General features: G+C 42.6%; 1 protein-coding gene across 1 annotated transcript in view; it reads left to right on the top strand.

Moving 5' to 3' along the window:
• The window catches only part of LOC107289980 (multidrug resistance-associated protein 1-like), a gene marked incomplete at its 3' end in the record, with an annotated part of 51,432 nt that overhangs the window by 1,039 nt on the left and 26,199 nt on the right, over window positions 1-24,194 (top strand). The window contains 23 exon segments of the mRNA XM_029284656.1: window positions 929-1,105; window positions 2,366-2,491; window positions 3,841-3,978; window positions 5,073-5,198; window positions 5,695-5,756; window positions 7,561-7,692; window positions 7,885-8,088; window positions 9,423-9,600; window positions 10,462-10,623; window positions 11,266-11,358; window positions 12,167-12,370; window positions 12,454-12,600; window positions 13,475-13,562; window positions 14,596-14,665; window positions 15,453-15,579; window positions 19,611-19,787; window positions 20,430-20,597; window positions 20,776-20,977; window positions 21,687-21,747; window positions 21,875-21,971; window positions 23,053-23,260; window positions 23,716-23,984; window positions 23,986-24,026. Of these exon segments, the coding sequence (XP_029140489.1) occupies window positions 929-1,105; window positions 2,366-2,491; window positions 3,841-3,978; window positions 5,073-5,198; window positions 5,695-5,756; window positions 7,561-7,692; window positions 7,885-8,088; window positions 9,423-9,600; window positions 10,462-10,623; window positions 11,266-11,358; window positions 12,167-12,370; window positions 12,454-12,600; window positions 13,475-13,562; window positions 14,596-14,665; window positions 15,453-15,579; window positions 19,611-19,787; window positions 20,430-20,597; window positions 20,776-20,977; window positions 21,687-21,747; window positions 21,875-21,971; window positions 23,053-23,260; window positions 23,716-23,984; window positions 23,986-24,026 (3,257 nt within the window).

Genomic DNA, 24,194 nt, shown 5'->3' with positions numbered 1-24,194 from the left:
CAGCCATTTGTCCGAAATGGTATAGGGTTTCCTGCCTGAGCAGGGGGTTGGACTAGATGACCTCCAAGGTCCCTTCCAACTTTACTACTACTACTACTACTACTACTACTACTACTACTACTACTACTACTACTACTACTACTATTATTATTATTATTATTATTATTATTATTATTATTATTATTATTATTATTATTATAACATACATAGAAACTGGATCAGCCTGGTCCAAATGAAGGGCAAGGAGCATTCTGCCCTGATCGTTTTCCACGTACAAATTTATGCATGCCCACTCACCGGTAAGGGACTCTGACCATCTGTTCTCTTTCTTGTAAAGTTGTGTTTTTTTTCCCCCTTTCAATTCATACTTCCTAGTTCCTTCCTCATGTCAGATTTGGAGGTAAGTAACAGAACGGAAAACTGATCTGGGGAACTGGGAAACTTTGCCTTGTAGACTGGAGGGGGGAAAAAAAATAGAAGTTAAGAAACTTTGGACTTCTGGACGTTCCTCAAAATGCTTTCTGGCTGGAAAAGTTGGAGGACCACGTGCACTAGCTGTGATCAAAACAGGAAACAGATGGAAATTGCAACCCTTTTAGCCAAAAAGGCAGCTAAGAGTTCCTTAGCCGAGAAAAGCAGGAGAAAAGAGCCTGGACATTTGACCGTTTAAACTGACAACTTAAATCTACTCCGTCGGACTTATCTGAAGGGACAAGTAATTTTCCTTTGAACTTTCTGGTTAATAAATGCCATTAATGGCTGGCTTGGGGTTTTAAAGCACTTTGTGTTTGACATTGGTTGAACCCGGTTTAACTGCTTTAATAGGCTTTCTGGATGGAAATTGGACAACGACGAAGTAGACCTTTTAATCTCAACAGTTGTGATTTTTGCCTTTTTTGTGTGTGTGTGTGGTCTTGTGTTTTTGTAGAACCGGAACCAGACGTGGTGGATGGATCTCCCAGGCTTCGCAGCCTGTTTTCAAAACACGATTGCCATTTGGGTCCCTTGCTTCTATCTTTGGGCTTCTTTCCCCTTCTATTACCTTTACCTGCGGAAAAACGGCAGGGGTTACGTCAGGATGTCGGCTCTCTTCAAAGCCAAAATGGTAAGGTTCAAACCCCGGGAGAAGGATTCCAGACATAGATAAATAAACAATGTCAGTCTGTTTGTTTATTTGTTCCATTTCAGTGGCTGCCCGTTTCAATGCATGAGTCTGGAGGGCTCACCCTTCATAAAACATATTACAATTAAAAAGTTAAAAACTGTTTTAAAACAAAAACAGTAACACTGGTAAAAAAACAAACAAACATTAAAAACATCCAATTCAATCCAGGCTGAGATTATCACCATCATTTATGCTCTTCTTTTTCATCCTAAATGGCCAAAAGACACAAATAAGAATGATAAAGCAGTAGAAATACAATTTAAAATACAGGTAGCCTTTGGCATACGACCAGTGGTGGGATTCAAATAGGTGACCAACCGGTTCTCTGTGTGGATTGCCGCTTCCGGAAGTCCGTTCTGGGCCTGGGCAACAAAAAATTAGCTACCGGTTCTGCCAAAGTGGTGCGAACCAGCTGAATCCCACCACTACATACAACTCAGATTGGGAACAGAATTTCCATGGCTAAGCGAGGGAGTCGTGTCTGACTTTACAAACTTTTGGACACGGTTGTTAAGCAAATCACGGGGTGTTAAGTGAATCTGGAATCCATCTTGTTGGAAGCAAGATGGAAGGTCAGAAATGGCAATTGCATGACTCCGAGGTGATGGTGATGATGATGATGATGATGATGATGATGATGGAAGGGACCTTGGGGGTCATCTATCCAACCCCCTGCTCAGGCAGGAAACCCTACACCATTTCAGACAAACGGCTGTCCAGTCTCTTCTTGAAAACTTCCGGTGATGCTACAGCCATTATAAATACATGAAGTTTCCCAAATGCATGAGTTTTGATGACGTGGTCGTTGGGATGCTACAATGGTTGTTGTGTGAGGATTGGTTGTCAGTCCCTTTTCTCAGTGCTATTGTAGCTTGGAATGTCGCTAAATGAACGGTTGTAAGTCGAGTACCCCCTATAATGACAGCTCTGTAATAACAGTTGGAAACAGATGGATCTCAGGAGCAATTTTTTCTGACGGTGCTTTTTTCCGTCTCTTTNTGGTCGTTGGGATGCTACAATGGTTGTTGTGTGAGGATTGGTTGTCAGTCCCTTTTCTCAGTGCTATTGTAGCTTGGAATGTCGCTAAATGAACGGTTGTAAGTCGAGTACCCCCTATAATGACAGCTCTGTAATAACAGTTGGAAACAGATGGATCTCAGGAGCAATTTTTTCTGACGGTGCTTTTTTCCGTCTCTTTAGATTCTGGGCTTTGCCTTGTCAGTGCTGTGCTTCTCCACCATCTGCTATCTCCTTTGGGAAGCTAGCCAAGGGGTTTCCCCAGCGCCCGGACTCATCGTTAGCCCTACAGTTCAACTAGTCACCATGGTGAGAACAATTCATTTGTCTATCAATGGAGATTCTCAGTCCTTCAGGTCATCGTTGTTCCCAAAGGTGCTTTTTCACGAGACAACTGGACCTTCTTGTTTTTCTCCACCATTCCGTCAGAACTGAAGAAGCTTCTGGGATGAGAAGCAAAAACGTCTTCAAAGAAAAACAAGAAAGTCCAACTGCCTCGTGAAAAAGCACCATTGGGACAATTTCATTTGTCTCTATTTTTCACACTCCAATTGTCTCAGAACTTCAGAACTTGTGATCACCGGAAGGAGAAACTTGATATTATTAGCCATAAATGCAGGCAAGATCCGTTAGCCCAGGGGTCCCCAGCCCCCAGTCCGTGGACCAGTAGCGGGCTGCAGCATGCCAGCAACCGGTCCGCACAAACAAGCAAAATTCCATCCACAGGATGCAGGCAGCACACAAGACCACACACCCTCCGGTCCATGGAAAAAACTCTCTCCACGGAACCGGTCCCTGGTGCCCAAAAGGTTGGGGACCTCTGTGTTAGCCCTTTGTGCCTTGCCTAATTAGAATCCAAGCCAGAAAGATGGTTGAATATCTATTTATTCATAAACAAGGAGAAGCCCCCCCCCCCAAAAAAAAGGTAGGGAATCACTTTAGATACAGTTCAAACACATTGGGCTTGGAACAAGTTCTTTCATTAGCATCGTTGGACTCCTTGCTGATGTTACCCATTTAACATGTCACATTTAATAGCATCCCATAATATTCATACTTCGATCTTGTTAATGCCCATCCTCATATCCAGGAGGCGTGGTTTTTGCAATATAATGAGGCATAAGGAATTGCAAGTTACTAGACTTCTTTGTACAGTCCTTGATTTTAGCACGCCTGAACTTGTTCGGATCAGAATCCTCCTTCCTCATGGAGAATTTGCTCCGTTACTTCAAGGGAATAGAGACCTTAATCTAAGGCACTCCTAGTTACTGAAAACATTGCCCAACGAGGTCCTTCTCTCCTGCTCCCATCAATACGCTAAGCCTGAAAAAGAAGCGAGGCACCCTGGCTGATGTGTTGTTACCCAGAAATAGACCAGTCCTTGCTTTCCATTGCCCTAGAAGACATTAAACTTCCATCTAATGGGCAAAAATGACAGGAGGGCAGAGTTCATCTGAAATTTCAGATGACTTGACTCAGATTTTAACCAGGAGACAAACATAATAGAAAGTTGAGGTTTATGTAAAACACCTTTGCTGGAGAATATTCTGGATCCCTTGCTTTCTCCGTGGTTGATCTGGTTCCTCAAAAACCGATTGGAATTCAACCCTACACATCCTTTATATTTAGCATTTCTCCTCCTTTTCCCCCCCTCTTAGATCCTAGTGATTTTTCTCACCCAGATGGAACGGATGAAAGGGGTCCAATCCTCGGGCATTTTGATGGTCTTTTGGCTGCTGTCTCTCCTCTCTTCTAGTCTCTCCTTCAGCTTCAAAATGCACCGTGCTATGCAAGGGGTAAGTCTGCCTCTGTTCAACCTGGTGAGATAGTTCAGACAAGGAGCACAACCAGAGAGACGTATTAGCTCTAGTATCTTAATTGTAAGGTATCTTAACAGAAGCTTACAGGTTGGAAAGCATGTCTCTCTCTTCCCCCACCCTCGCTTTTACAGTCCCAGAAACTAGGAAGGGTCTCTTCTGAGACATTTAGAACATAGCATGATGGACTGATTTAAGGATTAAGTTTTTGAGTAGAAATAAGAAAAAAATGGGTGATTATTATTATATAATGGAATGAAGAATAATAAAGAGATGTTTTAGATCGGGATTGAATTAATAATTAATTGAATGTGATTTTAATAAGATGATGTGTTTTGTTTGATAATATGGGTGATATTAGGTTTGATAATTAATTGGATGAAATCAGAACCTTGTCCAAGGGACTCAAATGATTTAAGGTTGATATTATTTTGTTAGTTTAAAAAAAATCGATCGATTGATTGATGGATTAGATATGTATAGGATAGCTCAATATTTTATTTTAACTGGGAGATAGTAGTGGAAGAAGGAATAAGCAAGATTTATGATGAAATTAAAGAATTAGGATATACGTATTTGGAAGGGATATCTGAACTGATAATGTGTGTATTTAAAGTTAAATTTGATTATGGCCTTGTAACTGCATAAAGCTCTAAAACAGGTTTAGGATTAATAGAAATGTAAGTTAGAAATAGACTATTTTAAATATACTGCTCACAAAAATAAAGGGAACGCAAACCCCTTCAGTTCCATGGTAAAATGTTCCCTTTATTTTTGTGAGCAGTATATATAAGCTATTTGAGGGAAATAGAGAGAGAATATTTGATGTACTGATTGAATTACTTACATATGTTTTGTTTTTGGGTTTTCGATTATCCCAGCACCACGGTGTGTCTCGAGCACTTTGTATTAAGAATTAAAAAAACAATAAAATTTGTTTTAAAAAGAACATAGAATGATACAGCTGAAAAGAACCTCAGAGGTCTTCTAGTCATTATGAAAATAAGAACGTGGCAGACTATTTGATTGATTGATTGATTGATTGATTGATTGATTGATTGATTGATTGACAGGGATTCCAAGAACAGCCATTCCACCATCTTTCTGTGTACATTTATTTTGTCCTGGTTTTCTTGGAACTGGTGTTGTGCTGTTTTACAGATCCACCGCCTTTCTTTTCCAACGTTAGCAGTGACTCGGTAAGTATCAGATATTTTTGGTTGTTTCTTTTAGAGTTTGGGATAGATTTTAGGATCTTGGTACTTTTTAAAGACTCTAGACCAGGGGTAGGCAACCTTGGCTCTTTTATGACTGGTGGACTTCAACTCCCAGAATTCCTGAGCCAGCCATGCTGAGGGGAAAGGGAGAGGTTTCCAAGCTGAGCCATGCGGCTCAGGAATTCTGGGAGTTGAAGTCCACGAGTCATAAAAGAGCCAAGGTTGCCTACCCCAGCTCTAGACGTTGGCATTTACAACAGATTGATGGGTTCTGTCTCAGCAGCCTTTTTCCCAAAGAGTAGATTTTAAACATTTCCATTTGTTGTAATTTTCACTATTTCCTAAACTTGTCCTATTAACATCCATTCCTTATACAACAGAAACATGTAAATTTGAGAGTGGGATAAATGCATAAACTCAGGCTATGTCCTCAGCGTTGATGTATGCAAATTTGGTCCTTTTCTTTAAACATTCGCAGAATCCCTGTCCTGAATCTGGAGCCTCTTTTGTTTCCAAAGTCACTTTCTGGTGGTTTGCTCGGTAAGAATTTCAACGTTATTGCCCCCCGGCTTTTAAGTGACAAGCGATGGCTGTCTGATCCATCTGTTTGACTGGGCAAGATATTTTTTTGCCAAGCATTTTCCTGCTCCGAGTTAAGCCAGGCTGCCTTCTGCTGTTAATCAAAGCTGCTCTTGGAAGCAAACGTCATTATGGGGAGCTGACAGTAATATTATGCCTCTGCAGAGAGGCAGTTTGGAGAGCAATCTGGGGGATTCAGGCCTTAAATTAAGGAGCTGCAGCAAAAAGTGGTTTTTATTTATTTTTTTCTTTTTACGGCCAAAAGACCCAAAGAACACAGTGCAGATATAATTTCAACATTTGACAGAAGGTAAACAAGAGGAGTGCTCTGTGCTACTTCAAAGCACCTTGAGCCTTTGGAAACCAAAGCACTGCAGTCTTGTTTGAGCAACCCGAGAGACGTCACAACTTGTAAGGCTTGCAAATAACTAGTGCTGTGCAAAGCCTTGGTTTGAAGGCTGCTGAGCTGAAAATTTCCTTTCAGTCCAGTTCTGAAATGGAATGGGATGGGATGGAATACAATGCAGAACAGAATTGAATAGAGTAGAATACAGTGGAATGGAATGGAACGGAATGAAACAGAATGGAACGGAACAGAATAGAATATTGAAGACTAGACTAGACTAGACTAGACTAGACTAGACTAGACTAGACTAGACTAGACTAGACTAGACTAGACTAGACTAGAATAGACTAGACTAGACTGGACTGGACTGGACTGGACTGGACTGGACTGGACTGGACAGAAGAGAGGAGAGGAGAGGAGAGGAGAGGAGAAGAGAAGAGAAGAGAAGAGAAGAGAAGAGAAGAGAAGAGAAGAGAAGAGAAGAGAAGAGAAGAGAAGAGAAGAGAAGAGAAGAGAAGAGAAGAGAAGAGAAGAGAAGTGTGAAGACTGAAGATTGAAGATTAGACTAGACTAACTGGAATAGAATAGAATAGAATAGAATAGAATAGAATAGAATAGAATAGAATAGAATATTGAAGACTAGACTAGACTAGACTAGATTGGACTGGACTGGACTGGACTGGAGAGAAGAGAAGAGAAGAGAAGAGAAGAGAAGAGAAGAGAAGAGAAGAGAAGAGTGAAGAGTGAAGAGTGAAGATTAGACTAGACTAACTGGAATAGAATAGAATAGAATAGAATAGAATAGAATAGAATAGAATAGAATAGAATAGAATAGAATACTTTATTTGGCCAAGTGTGATTAAACAGACAAGGAATTTGTCTCTGGTACAGAAGCATTCAGTGTACTGCAAAGCAACAGAATAATGATAATCATAATAATAACACCAATAAGAGGGGGGAGTAAAGAAGATAATAAGGATAAATAATAAAACTAGAACCGTACCACACGGGTAAATACACATAGACATTAGACAGCACTGTGAAAATTAAATGTTCAGCAGAGTGATGGCAGGAGTGGGGGAAAAAATCCCGTGTCTAGTTGTTTTGGCATGCAATGCCCTATAGCGCCATCCCAAGGAGGGGAGTTGAAACAAGTTTATCAAGTCCCTTCCGGTCAGTTTGTTTCCCGGAGTTCTGCTCATAGATGTGAACCCCTGTCCTTGAAGCCATCATCCAGGTTGACCCAACTCATTCAGTCCATGATTCATAATGGATCTGGGGTGATTCATGGGCATCTAGCAAGAACTGCATATCAACCAACCTTTATTTCCAGTCCAAGACCAAACACAACAACAGATTAATCTGTTGCATATCGTTTCTTTTTCCTCTGCTTGTGATTTTTCTTTTTGTTCCGTACAGGCTGATCTGGAAAGGCTACTGGACACCCTTGCAGCAAGAAGACCTGTGGTCACTAGCCAGAGACAACTCTTCTGAAGAAATCATTGGCAAGGTGAAGGACGCTTGGGATAAACACTCTCCAAGAACCGAACAGTAGGTTGTCTTGTGTTTGTGTCTGTTTTTTCTGGCTGTCCTGTTGATTAAGGAGACGCTGGATGGCTTTTTAGCTCTCGGTTTCTCCCTATTCCTCTTTTAATCGTATTTCTCTTTTGGGGAGAGACTTAGCAATTGGCAAAATACTGGAAACGACACCCAGAGACGCACACTGACATGTGTTTCCTGCAGAACGACCAAATGTGTAAGATTGAAAAGAAGGCAAACCCAGAGGGAAAATGCCGATGAGACGGTCACCTTGCTCCAACCGGAAGCTAGCAAGAGCAAAGAGCTTTTGAAAAGTTTCTGGACTGTTTTTGGAACTCATTTTCTTCTGGCGACCCTCTGTTTGCTCACCTGCGATGTCTTCTTGTTCTCGGTTCCAAAGATACTGAGGTATGTGGACGTGAGACTTTGTTTCCAAAGTGGGGTTGCCCAGATTCTTTGAGGGCCATCTAGTCCCAACTTCTCTTTGCTCTGGAGTTTGTTCCAGGAAAGTAGCTGCCATCAGAGTAAATAATACGATGTAAAAAAGATGTTGAGACTCTAGAAAGAGTACAGAGAAGAGCAACAAAGATGATCAGGGGACTGGAGGCTAAAACATATAAGGAACGGTTGCTGGAATTGGGTATGTCTAGTTTAACAAAGAGAAGGACGAGGGGGGACAGGATAGCAGTCTTCCAATATCTCAGGGGCTGCCCCAAAGAAGAGGGAGTCAAGCTATCCTCCAAAGCGCCTGAAGGCAGGACAAGAAGCAACGGGTGGAAACTCATCAAGGAGAGAAGCAACCTAGAACTAAGGAGAAACTTCCTGACAGTTAGAACAATTAACCAGTGGAACAACCTGCCTCCAGAAGCGGTGAATGCGCCAACACTGGAAGTTTTTAAGAAGAAACTGGACAGCCATTTGTCCGAAATGGTATAGGGTTTCCTGCCTGAGCAGGGGGTCTGACTAGATGACCTCCAAGGTTCCTTCCAACTTTATCATCATCATCATCATCATCATCATCATCATCATCATCATCATCATCATTATTATTATTATTACTAGATGAGACAATAGTTCACGCGTCAGACATATCTTGGCAAACAGCATCCTGACATCTTTGGTTGAAAGGACCAGGTAATGGGGGATGGAAAAGATATGCATCCATTTGGGATTTTAGTGTCAGGCATGAAGAATCAGAATCAGGACTATAGGTTATGTTGTAGTTAAGAAGGTGTATTGCTCAAGCCTGTACACAAGAATCTAGTCGTCTAATAATCATACCTAAATTGGCACTAGATAAGACTCAATAGAATTGGAGATGGGCTGGACTTGGACTTTGTGGGAACATAAGGACTTCAGGCTAATGACTCGCTTAACTCCGCCCCCAGCTCTATCTGTTCTTCTCCTACATATAGAGAGCCCTGTCCTGTCTGCCGAGCTAAAAAATAAACTGGATTCACCTAACACAATTAACTTAATGGCTCATTTAACCCATTTCCTTGGGTTTGACCATATACAAATTTCAAAACTAGCCAAGATTAAGATGAGCCACATTTTCTAACTTTATATAGATGCCACTGTTAGGTCCTATTTCTCTATTCGAATCGAGACAAATACAGCGATACTCGAACTTGGAAGAGGAGAACTTTTTAAGATCCTAATGGCCACCGTTGTCCTAAAGGTTTATGGGCTGTTGTGGTTCTCGTTCAAGGACAGTAGATTTACTTTTATTCTTCTTGTAGTCTTTTCCTAGATTTTATCAATGACCAAGAAGCTCCTCTTTGGATAGGTTATTTCTATGCTGCCGCAATGTTCCTTTTGGTTTGTCTGCAGACGTTGTTTGAGCAGCGGTACATGTATATATGTTTCATGCTGGGCATGAGGTTTAAAACAGCCATTACCGGCCTTGTTTATCGGAAGGTAAATCCTGTTCTTTGTTGATCTTTTTTTTTTTAACTCTGTGGTGCTCCTGTGAAGTATATTTAGGCCTTTCCGAAGGGGGTCAGTTTCAAAGGGATGGAAAGATGGCGCAGAACTGGAGTACTGAAGTTGCAAATGACACTGGTGACATACAGGTAGTCCTCGGCTTACAGCAGTTCGTTTAGTGACTGTTCAAAGTTACAATAGCACTGAAAAAAGGGACTTATGGCCGTTTTTCACACTTACAACCGTTGCAGCATCCCTGTGGTCCCGTGATCAAAATTCGGACGCTCGGCAACTGACTCGTACTTACAACGGCTGCTGTGTCCTCGGGGGTCACGTGATCCCCTTTTGTGACCTTCTCACAAGCAAAGTCAATGGGGGAAGCCCAGATCCACTTAACGACCGTGTGACTAATTTAACAACGGCAACGATTCACTTAACAACCGTGGCAAGAAAGGTCGTAAAACGGGGCAAAATTCGCTTAACCAATGTCTCACTTAGCGCTATAAATTTTGGGCTCAGTTATTGTCTTACGTCGAGGACTACCCGTATAGACAGTATAGAAGATGACCTTGACAGAGAGACGTTAGGGGAGATGGGTTACCAAAGGTATTAGGCGAACAGCCCCTCTTAAGCCCAAAATATGCAGGTGGAACGTGAAAGCAGTTCTTAGACACTTCCTGAATTCACATGAGTATAGGAGGGGGAAGAGAGGAAGTCCATATTGATATCAGACTTACTAGGTAGACCCAACCAAAACATCAGCTCTAAAACACGACTACTTGTATTAATAAGTGGCTGTAATAACAGAAGGGATCCCTACTAACAAGGGGGGGGGGTCTGGCTTTTGTCCTGTAGATCTTGGTCCTGTCCAATGCAGCCAAAAATGCGTCATCTGTGGGCGAGATTGTCAACCTGGTATCTGTCGACGTGCAGAAGCTGATGGACCTGATTATTTATTTTAATGGGACTTGGCTTGCTCCTATCCGGATTGTCATCTGCTTTGTCTTCCTTTGGCAGGTAAAAAAAAACAACAAAAAAACACAACTCTGATTGTCTATGGAGATTCTCAGTCATCCAGATCATGGTTGTCTCTGATTACATCAGCTCTGATTATATGGTCATGCCTTCTTAATCCATAACGATGCGGTTATATATATATATATATTCAATTTTTTTGTGGCTGGCAAAGAGTTAGTGGGAGACTAGTATAGCTATTTCAGGCTCATTAGCCCTCATCAGCTAGTCACACCCTTCAGGGATTCGAACCTGGGCAGCTGCCTAACATGCAAGCTGCCTGCTCCTAGATTGGAGCAAAATGCAGAACAGACTGATTTATATTTGGTAGACCGGGTGCCTCACCCAACAGATAAGATATATATTTTGTATATCTTATTCCCAGATCTGGGAAGTTTTTCCTCCTTGAGATGCAGAAAGAATCGAATCCTTCCTGGGTTCTCTTTACCTGGCCACTAGATGTCTCCATTAGCTCGTTAAAAATGTTGAAAAGCTCCACCAAGGAAACAGACTTGAGTTGTTAATCATCTTTCTCATGAATATTTCAACTCTGATGCTATTTCCTTCCTGTTCAACAGAAAGAGGTGCACAAAAAATATTATTCTATGTTCTCTTCATTTACATTCTGGTTTCTGCATCCATTAGCTCCTTGGACCATCTGCTTTGTCTGCTGTCGTCATATTTTTAGTTCTCTTACCTCTGAACTTTGTCATCAGCAAGAAGAGAAGCCAGCTCCAGGTATGGGGCCTAAAATACTTCAGTAAATAAGTAAATTTAATTCCCCTCCTTAGCCTGAACTTGTGTCACCTGGTGACGTCCAAAGATGTTGGCCAAGAATTCCTACAAACGGCAACTAAAAGCCAGGCATCTTGGGAGTTGTAGTCTTACACATCTGAAGGACTTCCAGATGGAGAACCTTGACCAGGAACACAATTTTTACATAAGAACATTGTTTCATTGTTATCAGTGGGCAGAGGTGAACCAGAAGCTACTGAATGAAGTCATTGCTGGACACACATCTTTAATTTCATATCGTTTGCTGAAATTTGGCTGAAATTTGAGGGGGGGGAGGAAATACGAAATTTTGTTTTGGGTTCTAATCAAAAGTCTGAGCCTGAAGTTGTCCAACTTTGGGTGTGCCCCAATGGATAATTTATATCCAAGGTTTCAGGTAGACCCCTTCTGTCCATCTATGACTCTTTGCCAGGGCTTTGTGTTTTTTCTTATATAACAATGTTGTCAATCACTTCAGTCATGCCAACTGGGACAATATAAAACAAAGCAAAAAGATCTGTAAGAAGTAATATAACTTAATAAAATAAGATAAATATGAATACTCTAAGTTGGACCTTCTTACCGACCAAGGTCAAACATATCCTTGGGGGATTTGATCTTCAGAGCTTGTGAAATGCAAGAAGGGTCAGGGCTGAGCACAACTCCATTTGTGTTTGTGTCTGAGTGTCGTGGTGTAAAGATTAGAATTATTCCTAAGTATTACAATTCCAATTGTCTTATTGGGCCTACAAACTTCAACTCCATCTTTCAGGAAGCTCAGATAAAGTATAAGGACAGCCGTGCAAAGCTTACCAGCACCATCCTCAGTGACGTGAAGGTCCTCAAACTGCATGGCTGGGAGAAGAACTTCATAAGCAAAGTGCTGGGCATCCGAACTCAAGAACTTCAAGCTCTCAAGACGTCTCAGTTCCTCTTCTCAGCTTCTCTTGCCTCTTTCCAGTCATCCACTTTTCTGGTGAGCCCTGCAGGTTGACCTCCCTAAAATGCCGTATGGTTTTGATAAGGGTTTCACCCCTTCTCCTGCTTGCTTCCCTACAGATTTCGTTCATCGTCTTTGCGGTCTACACGTTGTCGGATAAGACAAATGTCTTGGATGCTAAGAAAGCTTTTGTTTCTCTTAGCTTGGTCAACATTCTCAATACGGCTCATTCCTTTCTTCCATTTTCCATTAACGCTGTTGTGCAGGTGAGTTGCTTTGACTACATTGCATCAGTTTCACTGGTGGGTCATCCTTCCAGGCACACCGGTTCTGCATTTCTTCAAGTGGTCCTTCTGTTGTTAGGCAGTTGCTTCAAACATGTGGACACCTCCAAAGAAATCATCTTGCTCTTTTTCCTTGTTCATCTTCCTGATGAGATCCCACAGCAAGGGAAGGAGGACCGTCTAGAACCATTGTCCAAAAATGATTTAAAAGCTTGAGGGCATCCTGGTTTTCTTCTAGACCAGGAGTTTCCAAATTCTTCAGCTCAAAAGTGTTCCTTGACCCCTAAGCATTTATCTTGAAAATAATTTAATAAAGACTCCTTTAACTGATAGTAGTACAAATAACAACATAATAATAATAAATAAATAAACAAGGCCAGTGATATCACATGGCTGATAGAGACAACTAAAGGCCATTCTTGTTAGCAGCTGACCATCCAACCTTGAGTAATACTGTCTCATCTCACCTTCAGGTCTACAAACCGGGGTGAAGCACTACATCAGGGGTCTTCAAACTTGGCCCTTTGATGACTTGTGGACTTCAATTCCCAGAATTCCTCAGCCAGCATGCCTGGCTGAGGAATTCTGGGAGTTGAAGTCCACAAGTCATCAAAGGGACAAGTTTGAAGACCCCTGCTCTACATGAAACTCCAAAAACTTAATTGATCCCAATTGACCTTTTATCCTTCATCTACTGACCTCCCAGACATTTAATGGCAACCTTTTGACCTCCAACCATTTATTGACCACTTGGATGGTCTCATTGACTGTTGGTCTCATTGAATATTGATCACTTTGGAGAACCGTATCCAAACCTTTTGTTATCTATGTGGTGTTGACGTGTATTTTGTTCTAGGCAAAAGTTTCCATCCGTCGCTTAGCTACCTTTCTTTCTCTTGAAGAATTGGATCCAACACAGGTGGACGTTGAGTCTTCGGACTGCGGTAAGTATTGGGTTTGTGTTTCCCTCAAAATGGGTGGTCTAGAGTTTCCAATCGGCATAAACATGATTGATTATCCTGAGAATTAAAGCCTGAACATCATCTTGAGAGCTTGAAGTTCTTGAATTCAGATGCCCAGAACTTTGCTTATGAAGTTTTTCTCCCAGCCATGCAGTTTGAGGACCTTCCCGTCACTGAGGATGGTTGGGTGGGACCAGATTAGCCACTGAAATCCCTAGAGTGACTAATCCAGGGATCTTCAAACTTGGCCCTTTGATGACTTGTGGACTTCAACTCCCAGAATTCCTCAGCCAGGCACGCTGGCTGAGGAATTCTGGGAGTTGAAGTCCACAAGTCATCAAAGGGCCAAGTCTGAAGACCCCTGGACTAATCTAACTTTTGTGAACAGATGTGAGAGCTTGTAAGGAGACTGGGAAAGGAATTGGAGAATAGATACGGGTGGTCCTTATCGCCACAACTGCAACCAGACCAGTGACTAAGTGATCATTAACTGACTCACATGTGATTTTACATCCTTTTTTGTCATGGTTGTTAAGTGAATCACTGTGATTATTAAGTGAATCACATGGTCATTAAGCAAATCCACTTCCCCCCCCCATTGATTTTGCTTGTCAGAAGCCCCCTGGGAAGTAGCAATCATGAGACCCTGGGAGGCTGCAAGTGCCATAAATACACTCTGGTTAGCAAGTGCCTGAGTTTTGATCCCTTGACACCATGACAGTCATAAGTGCGAGGACTGATTCAAGTCCCTTTTCTCTGTGTCGTCCTAGCTTTGGACTCTCCTTAAACCAATGCTCTTCAGTCAAGATTTGCCGTATTATGATTCAGCGTACGATGAGAACCTGACAAAAGAGCAATACACAGAAGCATATAATTCACATAATTGTATACAAAAACTTCTGCGGGGGTGGCAGTGGCCTCGTAACTGGGTGCGCCCTAACGAACTTTTTCGAAATAATATCGAAAGCAGACCATCATCCCCAAACGTGTGCTGATTCATGCATTTTTCTGTTAGATCCAAACTGCATTATGGTCACGAATGGAACTTTCAGCTGGTGCAGAGAAGGCAGTCCGTGCCTGAATAGGTAAAACGTCGGTGGTTCAGTTGGAAGTACAATTCTCTCCCCCCTCCTTTACAGCAGAAGAAACTAGGGAGGGTCCCATCTGAGCCTTTTGCTTTGCCTATTGTTCTGTCCCAGCCTATGTGAGTCCTTGTTGAGCTCACAAGGAGAAACCCCTCTTCCAACAAGCAGGCTGGAACCGCAGGAAAAAAACCAACCCCCTTTTATTATTCACAGACCTGAGTCAATGTCCAAGGCAAACAAACAGTCCACAGAAACTCGATTCCTTAACACGAACAATTGCCTTCGGCAACCAGCACCTCCCACACCTTCCCTTTTATTATGCAGCCAAGGCGTGGCTGCCTTCTCCTTTGCCTTTGGAGCTGCCCCATTGCATTCCTCTGTCCTACTCTCTTTTCTTGCCGGCGTTTTCATGCATCCTGGATATCTCCCAGCTGTGAGTCATCACTGTCCAACTCAGACTCCCAGCACAGCTGTGTCTCAGCCTGAGCGTGAATAAGTCTAGGTGCTATTGCTATTGCCACTAACTCAGCCTTCCATCCTTCCGAGGTGGGTAAAATGGGGAACCAGATTGTTGGGGGCAATAGGCTGACTCTGTAAACTGCTTAGAGAGGGCTGTAAAGCACCGTGAAGCAGTATATAAGTCTAAGTGCTATTGCTATTGCTATTATTTCCTGTCCCTTTCTGTACCTCCAGATCTCCACCTTGAATTTAGTCTGGCTAGTGCCAGGATCTTCCCACCCACAATACAGCTTGAAGGTGACTAAGATGTACATTTTTACCTTTATAGGATAAATCTTACGGTACCTCGGGGCAGTCTGTGTGCCGTGGTGGGTCAAGTGGGGGCTGGCAAATCCTCCCTGCTCTCAGCGTTACTGGGTGAACTGCAAAGAATGGAAGGTTCCGTAGTAATCAAGGTAAAGCACTTTAAAACCGAATTTATTCAAGGTGTGGTTAGCTTTCCCCAACCCAAGCACCATCTGAATATGTAGACTTCAACTCCCAGAATTCTCAACCATGGCCTCATTGGCTCGGGAACTCTAGGAACTGAGAGGACCACTTTGAAAGGACAACCAGACTGGGACAATCTGCTTTAGGATCTAGTTTATTTTTGTGTGTTGTAATTCTGGCATTTCATGTTATGGTTTTAGTAGTTTGAATCCCTTCAGTGGTGGCTTTCAATCGAGGGATCCACCACTTTCAAAACTGGGCTTTTTGGGGGTGTCCTTCAGATGTTGTCATCTCTGTTGGAACTCATGTCTGGCTTGGTAAAAAGGCACCATTTTAGGACCTCTTTTGGGAAACAGAAACTTTGACTTCAGCAGATGCAAGTCTCTCTCTCTCTCTCTCTCTCTCTCTCTCTCTCTCTCTCNACTTCAACTCCATCTTTCAGGAAGCTCAGATAAAGTATAAGGACAGCCGTGCAAAGCTTACCAGCACCATCCTCAGTGACGTGAAGGTCCTCAAACTGCATGGCTGGGAGAAGAACTTCATAAGCAAAGTGCTGGGCATCCGAACTCAAGAACTTCAAGCTCTCAAGACGTCTCAGTTCCTCTTCTCAGCTTCTCTTGCGTCTTTCCAGTCATCCACTTTTCTGGTGAGCCCTGCAGGTTGACCTCCCCAAAATGCCGTATGGTTTTGATAAGGGTTTCACCCCTTCTCCTGCTTGCTTCCCTACAGATTTCGTTCATCGTCTTTGCGGTCTACACGTTGTCGGATAAGACAAATGTCTTGGATGCTAAGAAAGCTTTTGTTTCTCTTAGCTTGGTCAACATTCTCAATACGGCTCATTCCTTTCTTCCATTTTCCATTAATGCTGTTGTGCAGGTGAGTTGCTTTGACTACGTTGCATCAGTTTCACTGATGGGTCATCCTTCCAGGCACACTGGTTCTGCATTTCTTCAAGTGGTCCTTCTATTAGGCAGTTGCTTCAAACATGTGGACACCTCCAAAGAAATCATCTTGCTCTTTTTCCTTGTTCATCTTCCTGATGAGATCCCACAGCAAGAGAAGGAGGACCGTCTAGAACCATTGTCAAAAATGATTTAAAAGCTTGAGGGCATCCTGGTTTTCTTCTAGACCAGGAGTCTCCAAATTCTTCAGCTCATTGACCCCTTCAGGAAGTGTCAAAAGTGTTCCTTGACCCCCAAGCATTTATTTTGAAAATAATTTAATAAAGACTCCTTTAACTGATAATAGTACAAATAACAACAACAACATCATAATAATAATAATAAAGAAAGAAAGCCAGTGATATCACGTGGCTGATAGAGACAACTAAAGACCACTCTTGTTAGCAGCTGACCATTCAACCTTGAGTAATACTGTCTCATCTCACCTTCAGGTCTACAAACTGGGGTGAAGCTCTACATCAGGGGTCTTCAAACCTGGCCCTTTGATGACTTGTGGACTTCAGTTCCCAGAATTCCTCAGCCAGGCCAAGTTTGAAGACCCCTGCTCTACATGAAACTCCAAAAACTTAATTGATCCCAATTGATCCCAATTTATATTTCACCTACTGACCTCCCAGACATTTTGACCTCCAACCATTTATTGACCACTAGGATGGTCTCATTGACTGTTGGCCTCATTGAATATTGATCACTTTGGAGAACCGTATCCAAACCTTTCATTAACTGCATGGTGTCAACGTGTATTTTGTTCTAGGCAAAAGTTTCCATCCGTCGCTTAGCTACCTTTCTTTCTCTTGAAGAATTAGATCCAGCACAGGTGGACATTGAGTCTTCGGACCGCGGTAAGTATTGGCTTTGTGTTTCCCTCCAAATGGGTGGTCTAGAATTTCCAATCGGCGTAAACATGATTGATTATCCTGAGAATTAAAGCCTGAACGTCATCTTGAGAGCTTGAAGTTCTTGAATTCAGATGCCCAGAACTTTGCTTATGAAGTTTTTCTCCCAGCCATGCAGTTTGAGGACCTTCATGTCACTGAGGATGGTTGGGTGGGACCAGATTAGCCACTGCAATCCCTCAAGTGACTAATCCAGGGGTCTTCAAACTTGGCCCTTTGATGACTTGTGGACTTCAACTCCCAGAATTCCTCAGCCAGGCGTGCCATCAAAGGGCCAAGTTTGAAGACCCCTGGACTAATCTAACTTTGGTGAACAAATGTGAGAGCTTGTAAGTAGACTGGGAAAGGAATCGGAGAACAGATAGGGGTGGTCCTTATCCCCACAATTGCAACCAGACCGGTGGCTAAGTATCATTAACTGACTCACACCTGATTTTACATCCTTTTTTGCCATGGTTGTTAAGTGAATCTCTGTGATTATTAAGTGAATCACATGGTCATTAAGCAAATCCATTTGCCCCCCCATTGACTTTGCTGGTCAGAAGCCCCCTGGGAAGTAGCAATCATGAGATCCTGGGAGGTTGCAAGTGCCATAAATACACTCTGGTTGCCCAGTGCCTGAGTTTTTATCCCTTGACACCATGACAGTCATAAGTGCGAGGACTGATTCAAGTCCCTTTTCTCTGTGTCGTCCTAGCTTTGGACTCTCCTTAAACCAATGCTCTTCAGTCAAGATTTGCCGTATTATGATTCAGCGTACAATGAGAACCTGACAAAAGAGCAATACACAGAAGCATATAATTCACATAATTGTATACAAAAACTTCTGCGGGGGTGGCAGTGGCCTCGTAACTGGGTGCGCCCTAACGAACTTTTTCAAAATAATATTGAAAGCAGACCATCATCCCCAAACGTGTGCTGATTCATGCATTTTTCTGTTAGATTCAAACTGCATTATGGTCACGAATGGAACTTTCAGCTGGTGCAGAGAAGGCAGTCCGTGCCTGAATAGGTAAAACGTCGGTGGTTCAATTGGAAGTACAATTCTCTCCCCCCTCCTTTACAGCAGAAGAAACTAGGGGGGGTCCCATCTGAGCTTTTTGCTTTGCCTATTGTTCTGTCCCAGCCTACGTGAGTCCTTGTTGAGCTCACAAGGAGAAACCCCTCTTCCAACAAGCAGGCTGGAACCGCAGGAAAAAAACCAACCCCCTTTTATTATTCACAGACCTAAGTCAATGTCCAAGGCAAACAAACATAGTTCACAGAAACTCGATTCCTTAACATGAACAATTGCCTTCGGCAACCAGCACCTCCCACACCTTCCCTTTTATTATGCAGCCAAGGTGTGGCTTCCTAATACCTTCTCCTTTGCCTTTGGAGCTACCCCATGGCATTCCTCTGTCCTACTCTCTGTACCTCCAGATCTCCACTTTGAATATAGTCTGGCTGGTGCCAGGATCTTCCCACCCACAATACAGCTTGAAGATGACTAAGATGTACATTTTTACCTTTACAGGATAAATCTTACGGTACCTCGGGGCAGTCTGTGTGCCGTGGTGGGTCAAGTGGGGGCTGGCAAATCCTCCCTGCTCTCAGCATTACTTGGTGAACTGCAAAGAATGGAAGGTTCCATAGTAATCAAGGTAAAGCACTTTAAAACCGAATTTATTCAAGGTGTGGTTAGCTTTCCCCAACCCAAGCACCATCTGAATATGTAGACTTCAACTTCCAGAATTCTCAGCCATGGCCTTATTGGCTCGGGAACTCTAGGAACTGAGAGGACCACTTTGGAAGGACAACCAGACGGGGACAATCTGCTTTAGGATCTAGTTTATTTTTGTGTGTTGTAATTCTAGCGTTTCATGTTATGGTTTTAGTAGTTTGAATCCCTTCAGTGGTGGCTTTCAATCGAGGGATCCACCACTTTCAAAACTGGGCTTTTTGGGGGTGTCCTTCAGAAGTTGTCATCTCTGTTGGAACTCATGTCTGGCTTGGTGAAAAGGCACCATTTTAGGACCTCTTTTGGAAAACAGAAACTTTGACTTCAGCAGATGCAAGTCTCTCTCTCTCTCTCTCTCTCTCTCTCTCTCTCTCTCTCTCGTGATAATTTGATGAGTTTCACTACTTTTCTTTTCAAAGGGCACCATAGCGTTGGCTCCCCAGATATCCTGGATACAAAATGCTTCTGTAGAAGACAATATCGTATTTGGGAAAAAAATGGAGAGGACGTGGTACAATGAGGTGGTCAAAGCTTGCGCCCTGCAGCCCGACATAGACAGTTTTCCAGCTGGAAGCCAGACAGAAATTGGAGAGAAGGTTCTTGGATCACATTACTATGTTATTTATCTAGTAACATATCTAGGAATATGGTGGTACTGTTGGTCTTCTTCTTCTTCTTCTTCTTCTTCTTCTTCTTCTTCTTCTTCTTCTTCTTCTTCTTCTTCTTCTTCTTCTTCTTCTTCTTCTTCTTCTTCTTCTCCTTCTTCTCCTCCTCCTCCTCCTCCTCCTCCTCCTCCTCCTCCTCCTCCTCCTCCTCCTCCTCCTCCTCCTCCTCCTCCTTCCTCTCCTTCTCCTCTTCTTCTCTTTCTCCTCCTCCTCCTTTTAGAAATCCTTTGGAAAAAAATCTCAAAATTTTTACTGCTGTCACTCAAGCATGATATATACCCCTCTCTAGACCAGTGAAATGAAACAACTCCCTAATGGTTGAGTTGTGATGAAAGAGCATCTGCTTTGCACTCAAAGAGGTCCAGTTCAAACTCCAGCATCTCCAAAGGGCAAACAAAACCTTATGTTTATTTTAAATAAATCTTTGAGTTCTTTTCCCAGTCAGTGTGGATTGGAGAAGTAGGAAAGAGGACCTGGCACCCTCCAAAGATTGCTAATTCTGTCCCCAGAAGCTTTAGCTTGCATGGTCTGTAGTGAGAGATAATGGAAGATGATTGATTTTTGCTGCTACAGGGCATCAATCTTTCTGGAGGGCAAAAGCAGAGGCTCAGCCTGGCTCGTGCAGTTTATACGAAGGCCTCAGTTTACCTCCTGGACGATCCCCTCTCTGCTGTGGATGCTCCAGTTGGCCAGCACATTTTCAACCAAGTTCTTGGACCAAATGGCTTGTTGAAGGAAAAGGTACTTGGTGTTCCAAACTCTCCTATGTTTGTCGGAAGAGGATCTGATGCATTACAGGGCGTCTACTATTTACAGTTCAGTTATTTATGGAGTTCACCATTTGGCCTGCCGCCTCTTGTAATCAACATCTCAAAGCTCATTTGGTCAGTATCTCAGGGATTGTCCTCTTGCTTTCCAGACTCGCATCCTGGTGACCAACTCCATCCACGTTCTTCCCAAAGTGGACAACATCATTGTGATGGTGAATGGAGAACTGTGTGAGATGGGCTCTTGGCAAGGACTGATACAAAAGCAAGGGGCATTTTCAGACTTCTTGAGGTCCCAGAACCCTGAAGAAAAAGACCACGAGGATTTGCAAATGACTGCTGGTCATCTCAAAGGTCATCCATACTTAACGGTTGATACAACTGAGTATTATTATCCATGAATAGACTTGTTAGAATTGGAGCCACTTCGTGTATTCTTTGGGGTTTCTGACAAAACCCTTCACCCAATTTATTCATGTGTTCTTCAGAGGGCTCTTGACCCCTAGCAAAAGTCATCTGGAAGCCAAGATTGGTAGAAGGCAGAACCAGATATGATCAAACAGAACAGAATAACAGAGCTGGAAGGGAACTTAGAGGTCTTCTAGTCCAGCCCCCTGCTCAAGCAGGAGACCCTATATCATTTCAGACAAGTGGCTGTATAGTCTTTTCTTAAACCTCCAGTGATGGAGCCCCTAACACTTCTGAAGGCAAGCTGTTCTTAATGCTACAGTTATAGTGAGTAGGGTGTGTAGAATTATACATCTACACAATTAAAGTGGCCATGAAGAAGGGAAAAGAAACCACAGTGGCATCACTGCACAAATAATGTGTAATTTGAGTTATTTCTGGTTTTCATTTCTCCCTTCCCTTCTGTGGATGGTCATGATTGCATCATGTTGATAATCTTGTGAAATTACTACCCCATGGACTATGGCATAGAAGTCCTGTGTGATTACTATTTCCGGCTCCCAAATCCATACATTTTCTCAAAATCTGTGGGTTATTCTTCTAAGGTCTCTCTGTCATGTCCTTTCTGAGACTTTGGTCCATCTTGACTCCACAGATATGGGAAACATTAAGAGGATCTCCACAACTCCTGTGACACAGGATGAAACCCCTGGAAAGTAAGTGATTTATTTCTTTGTTTGTTTGAAGACCCCTGGGTTAAGGCATCAGCCTAAAAACTGGAAGATGGCGAGTTCTTTTCTAAAATGCAGGCAGTCGATGCATCTTACTTTTCTTTGAACAAAGGACAAGTCAGCCTTTGGTCAAGAGAGACAGTTATAAGCCGACGGATGAGCAAGGAAAAAGACTAATGACAGAAGACAAGAAGCAAAAGACTGGACGGGTAAGTTAAAGGATCTTCTTATTCGGTTCATGCGTGAGGATGAACTTCACAATTTTATTCAGTTGGGGGCCTTTTTCGCTTTCAAGCAGTTTGGGCTTTCATCCTTTGAATATTATTAACAATTATCATTCTTGCACAGTCAACCAGTTGTTCAGACCGGATTTGGCATTTTTGTCCAACTATTGAGTTCTTTCCAAGGTCCTGAGATAGGCAGATGTGGATGTTTGATATTGTTAAAGGTTTCGTCGCAAGATGCAAGCTATTCCAAGTCAAGCTGCCTTTTGCAATTGACCGACGGTGATTTTGTCAATGCCGATGGTGTTCAAGTCAAGCTCCTGAAGTTTTGAGAGTGTACCCAATATTCCGATGATGATGATGATGATGATGGTTTGTTGCACAGTCAGTTGGATGTTTAGATTAGATTTGGCATTTTTATCTACCTATCGAGTTCTTCCCAAGGACCTGGGATGGGTAGATGTTATTTTAAGGTAGTGTCACAAGATGTAAGTTGTTCCAGGTCAAGCTGCCTTTTGCAATTGACTGATGGTGTTTTTGTCAATGCCGATGGTGTTCAAGTCAAGCTCCTGAAGTTTTGAGATTGCACCCAATATTCCTATTATGATGATGATGATGATGGTTTGTTGCACAGTCAGTTGGATGTTTAGATTTGGCATTTTTAGCTACCTATTAAGTCCTTCCCAAGGACCTGAGATGGGCAGATGTTATTTTAAGATAGCGTCACAAGATGTAAGCTGTTCCAGGTCAAGCTGCCTTTTGCAATTGACCAATGGTGATTTTGTCAATGCTGATGGTATTCAAGTCAAGCTCCTGAAGTTTTGAGATTACACCCAATATTCCTATGATGATGATGATGATGATGATGGTTTGTTGCACAATCAGTTGGATATTTAGATTTGGCATTTACCTATTAAGTCCTTCCCAAGGACCTGGGATGGGCAGATGTTATTTTATGGTGTTAAAGGTATCGTGGAAAGATGTAAGTCAAGCTGCCTTTTGCAATTGACCGATGGTGATTTTTGTCAATGCCAGTTCTTATTCTTATTTCTTTCCCTTGATTTAGGTAAAGATTTCAGTATACCTGAAGTACCTAAGAACTGCAGGCTCCCTCTTCTGGGTTTATATTGTACTCCTGTTTGCCTGCCAGCAAGTTTTCTCATTCTGCCGTGGCTATTGGCTCAGCCTGTGGGCCAATGACCCCATTTCCAATGGGACACAGCCTCATACCCAGCTCCGTGTGGGCGTCTTTTTTCTCCTAGGATTCACGCAAGGTTTGGCTAACTCCCTTGTAGAAGGCAGCATGGAATTCTGGGAGTTGAAGTCCACCCAACTTAAAAGTTACCCTCTCTCGCTCCCTTTAGTACTTTCGGTCATCTAATGGTTCTTTTTGATTTTAATTTATGATGGTGACCTATCTTAGGTGCCCCTCACAAACCGCAGAAATCGGGACCTTAAATTCGTTCAGGTAAAAGTATCACCACCAAATATTTTATTCATTCATTTCTTCCAGGGAGGTCCAACTTTGGCAACTTTAAGACCGGTGGACTTGAACTCCCAGAATTCTTAAAAGTTGCCAAGGTTGGATGTCCCTGATTCATTCATTCAATCAATCAATCAATTAATCAATGTATATAGCCGCCCATCTCACTTTTACATGAGGATAATTCTGATAAGAAGCAGGCCCCAGTTGCCTGAAACAGCTGGAATCTTTCATCTTTTGTTGCAGCCCTTGGGAAATTTGGATCTGTTGCTGCTGTGTTTTTGGCCGGGATCGTGGCTTCCCGTAAGCTCTTCCAGCAGCTCCTGTGGGATGTTCTCCGGTCTCCAATGATCTTCTTTGAGCAGACTCCCAGCGGTAACCTACTCAACCGTTTCTCCAAAGAAATGGACGCAATTGATTCCATCATCCCGGACAAGCTGAAGTCTCTGTTGGGCTTCCTATTTAACCTTCTGGAGATCTATGTTGTGATTGTGGTGGCCACCCCGATGGTTTTGGTGGCTATTTTGCCTCTGTCAGCCTTATATGTTGCTGTTCAGGTGTGTAGCGTCTTCAGAACCAGAACTAGAACTAACTAGAAAACTTGAACTACCTGTTTACCTGTAGATAGAACTAGAACTATTGTGTATGGATAGAACTAGAACAAGATCAAGAACTAGAACTAACTAGAACTACCTATTTATTTAATCATTCATTTATTTATCTAT

This window comes from Protobothrops mucrosquamatus, unplaced genomic scaffold (genome assembly GCF_001527695.2).
Source record: "Protobothrops mucrosquamatus isolate PMUCROS unplaced genomic scaffold, P.Mucros_1.0 scaffold795, whole genome shotgun sequence".
In the NCBI taxonomy this organism is placed as follows: Eukaryota; Metazoa; Chordata; class Lepidosauria; order Squamata; family Viperidae; genus Protobothrops; species Protobothrops mucrosquamatus.
This window is presented reverse-complemented; position numbering and strand designations above follow the sequence as displayed.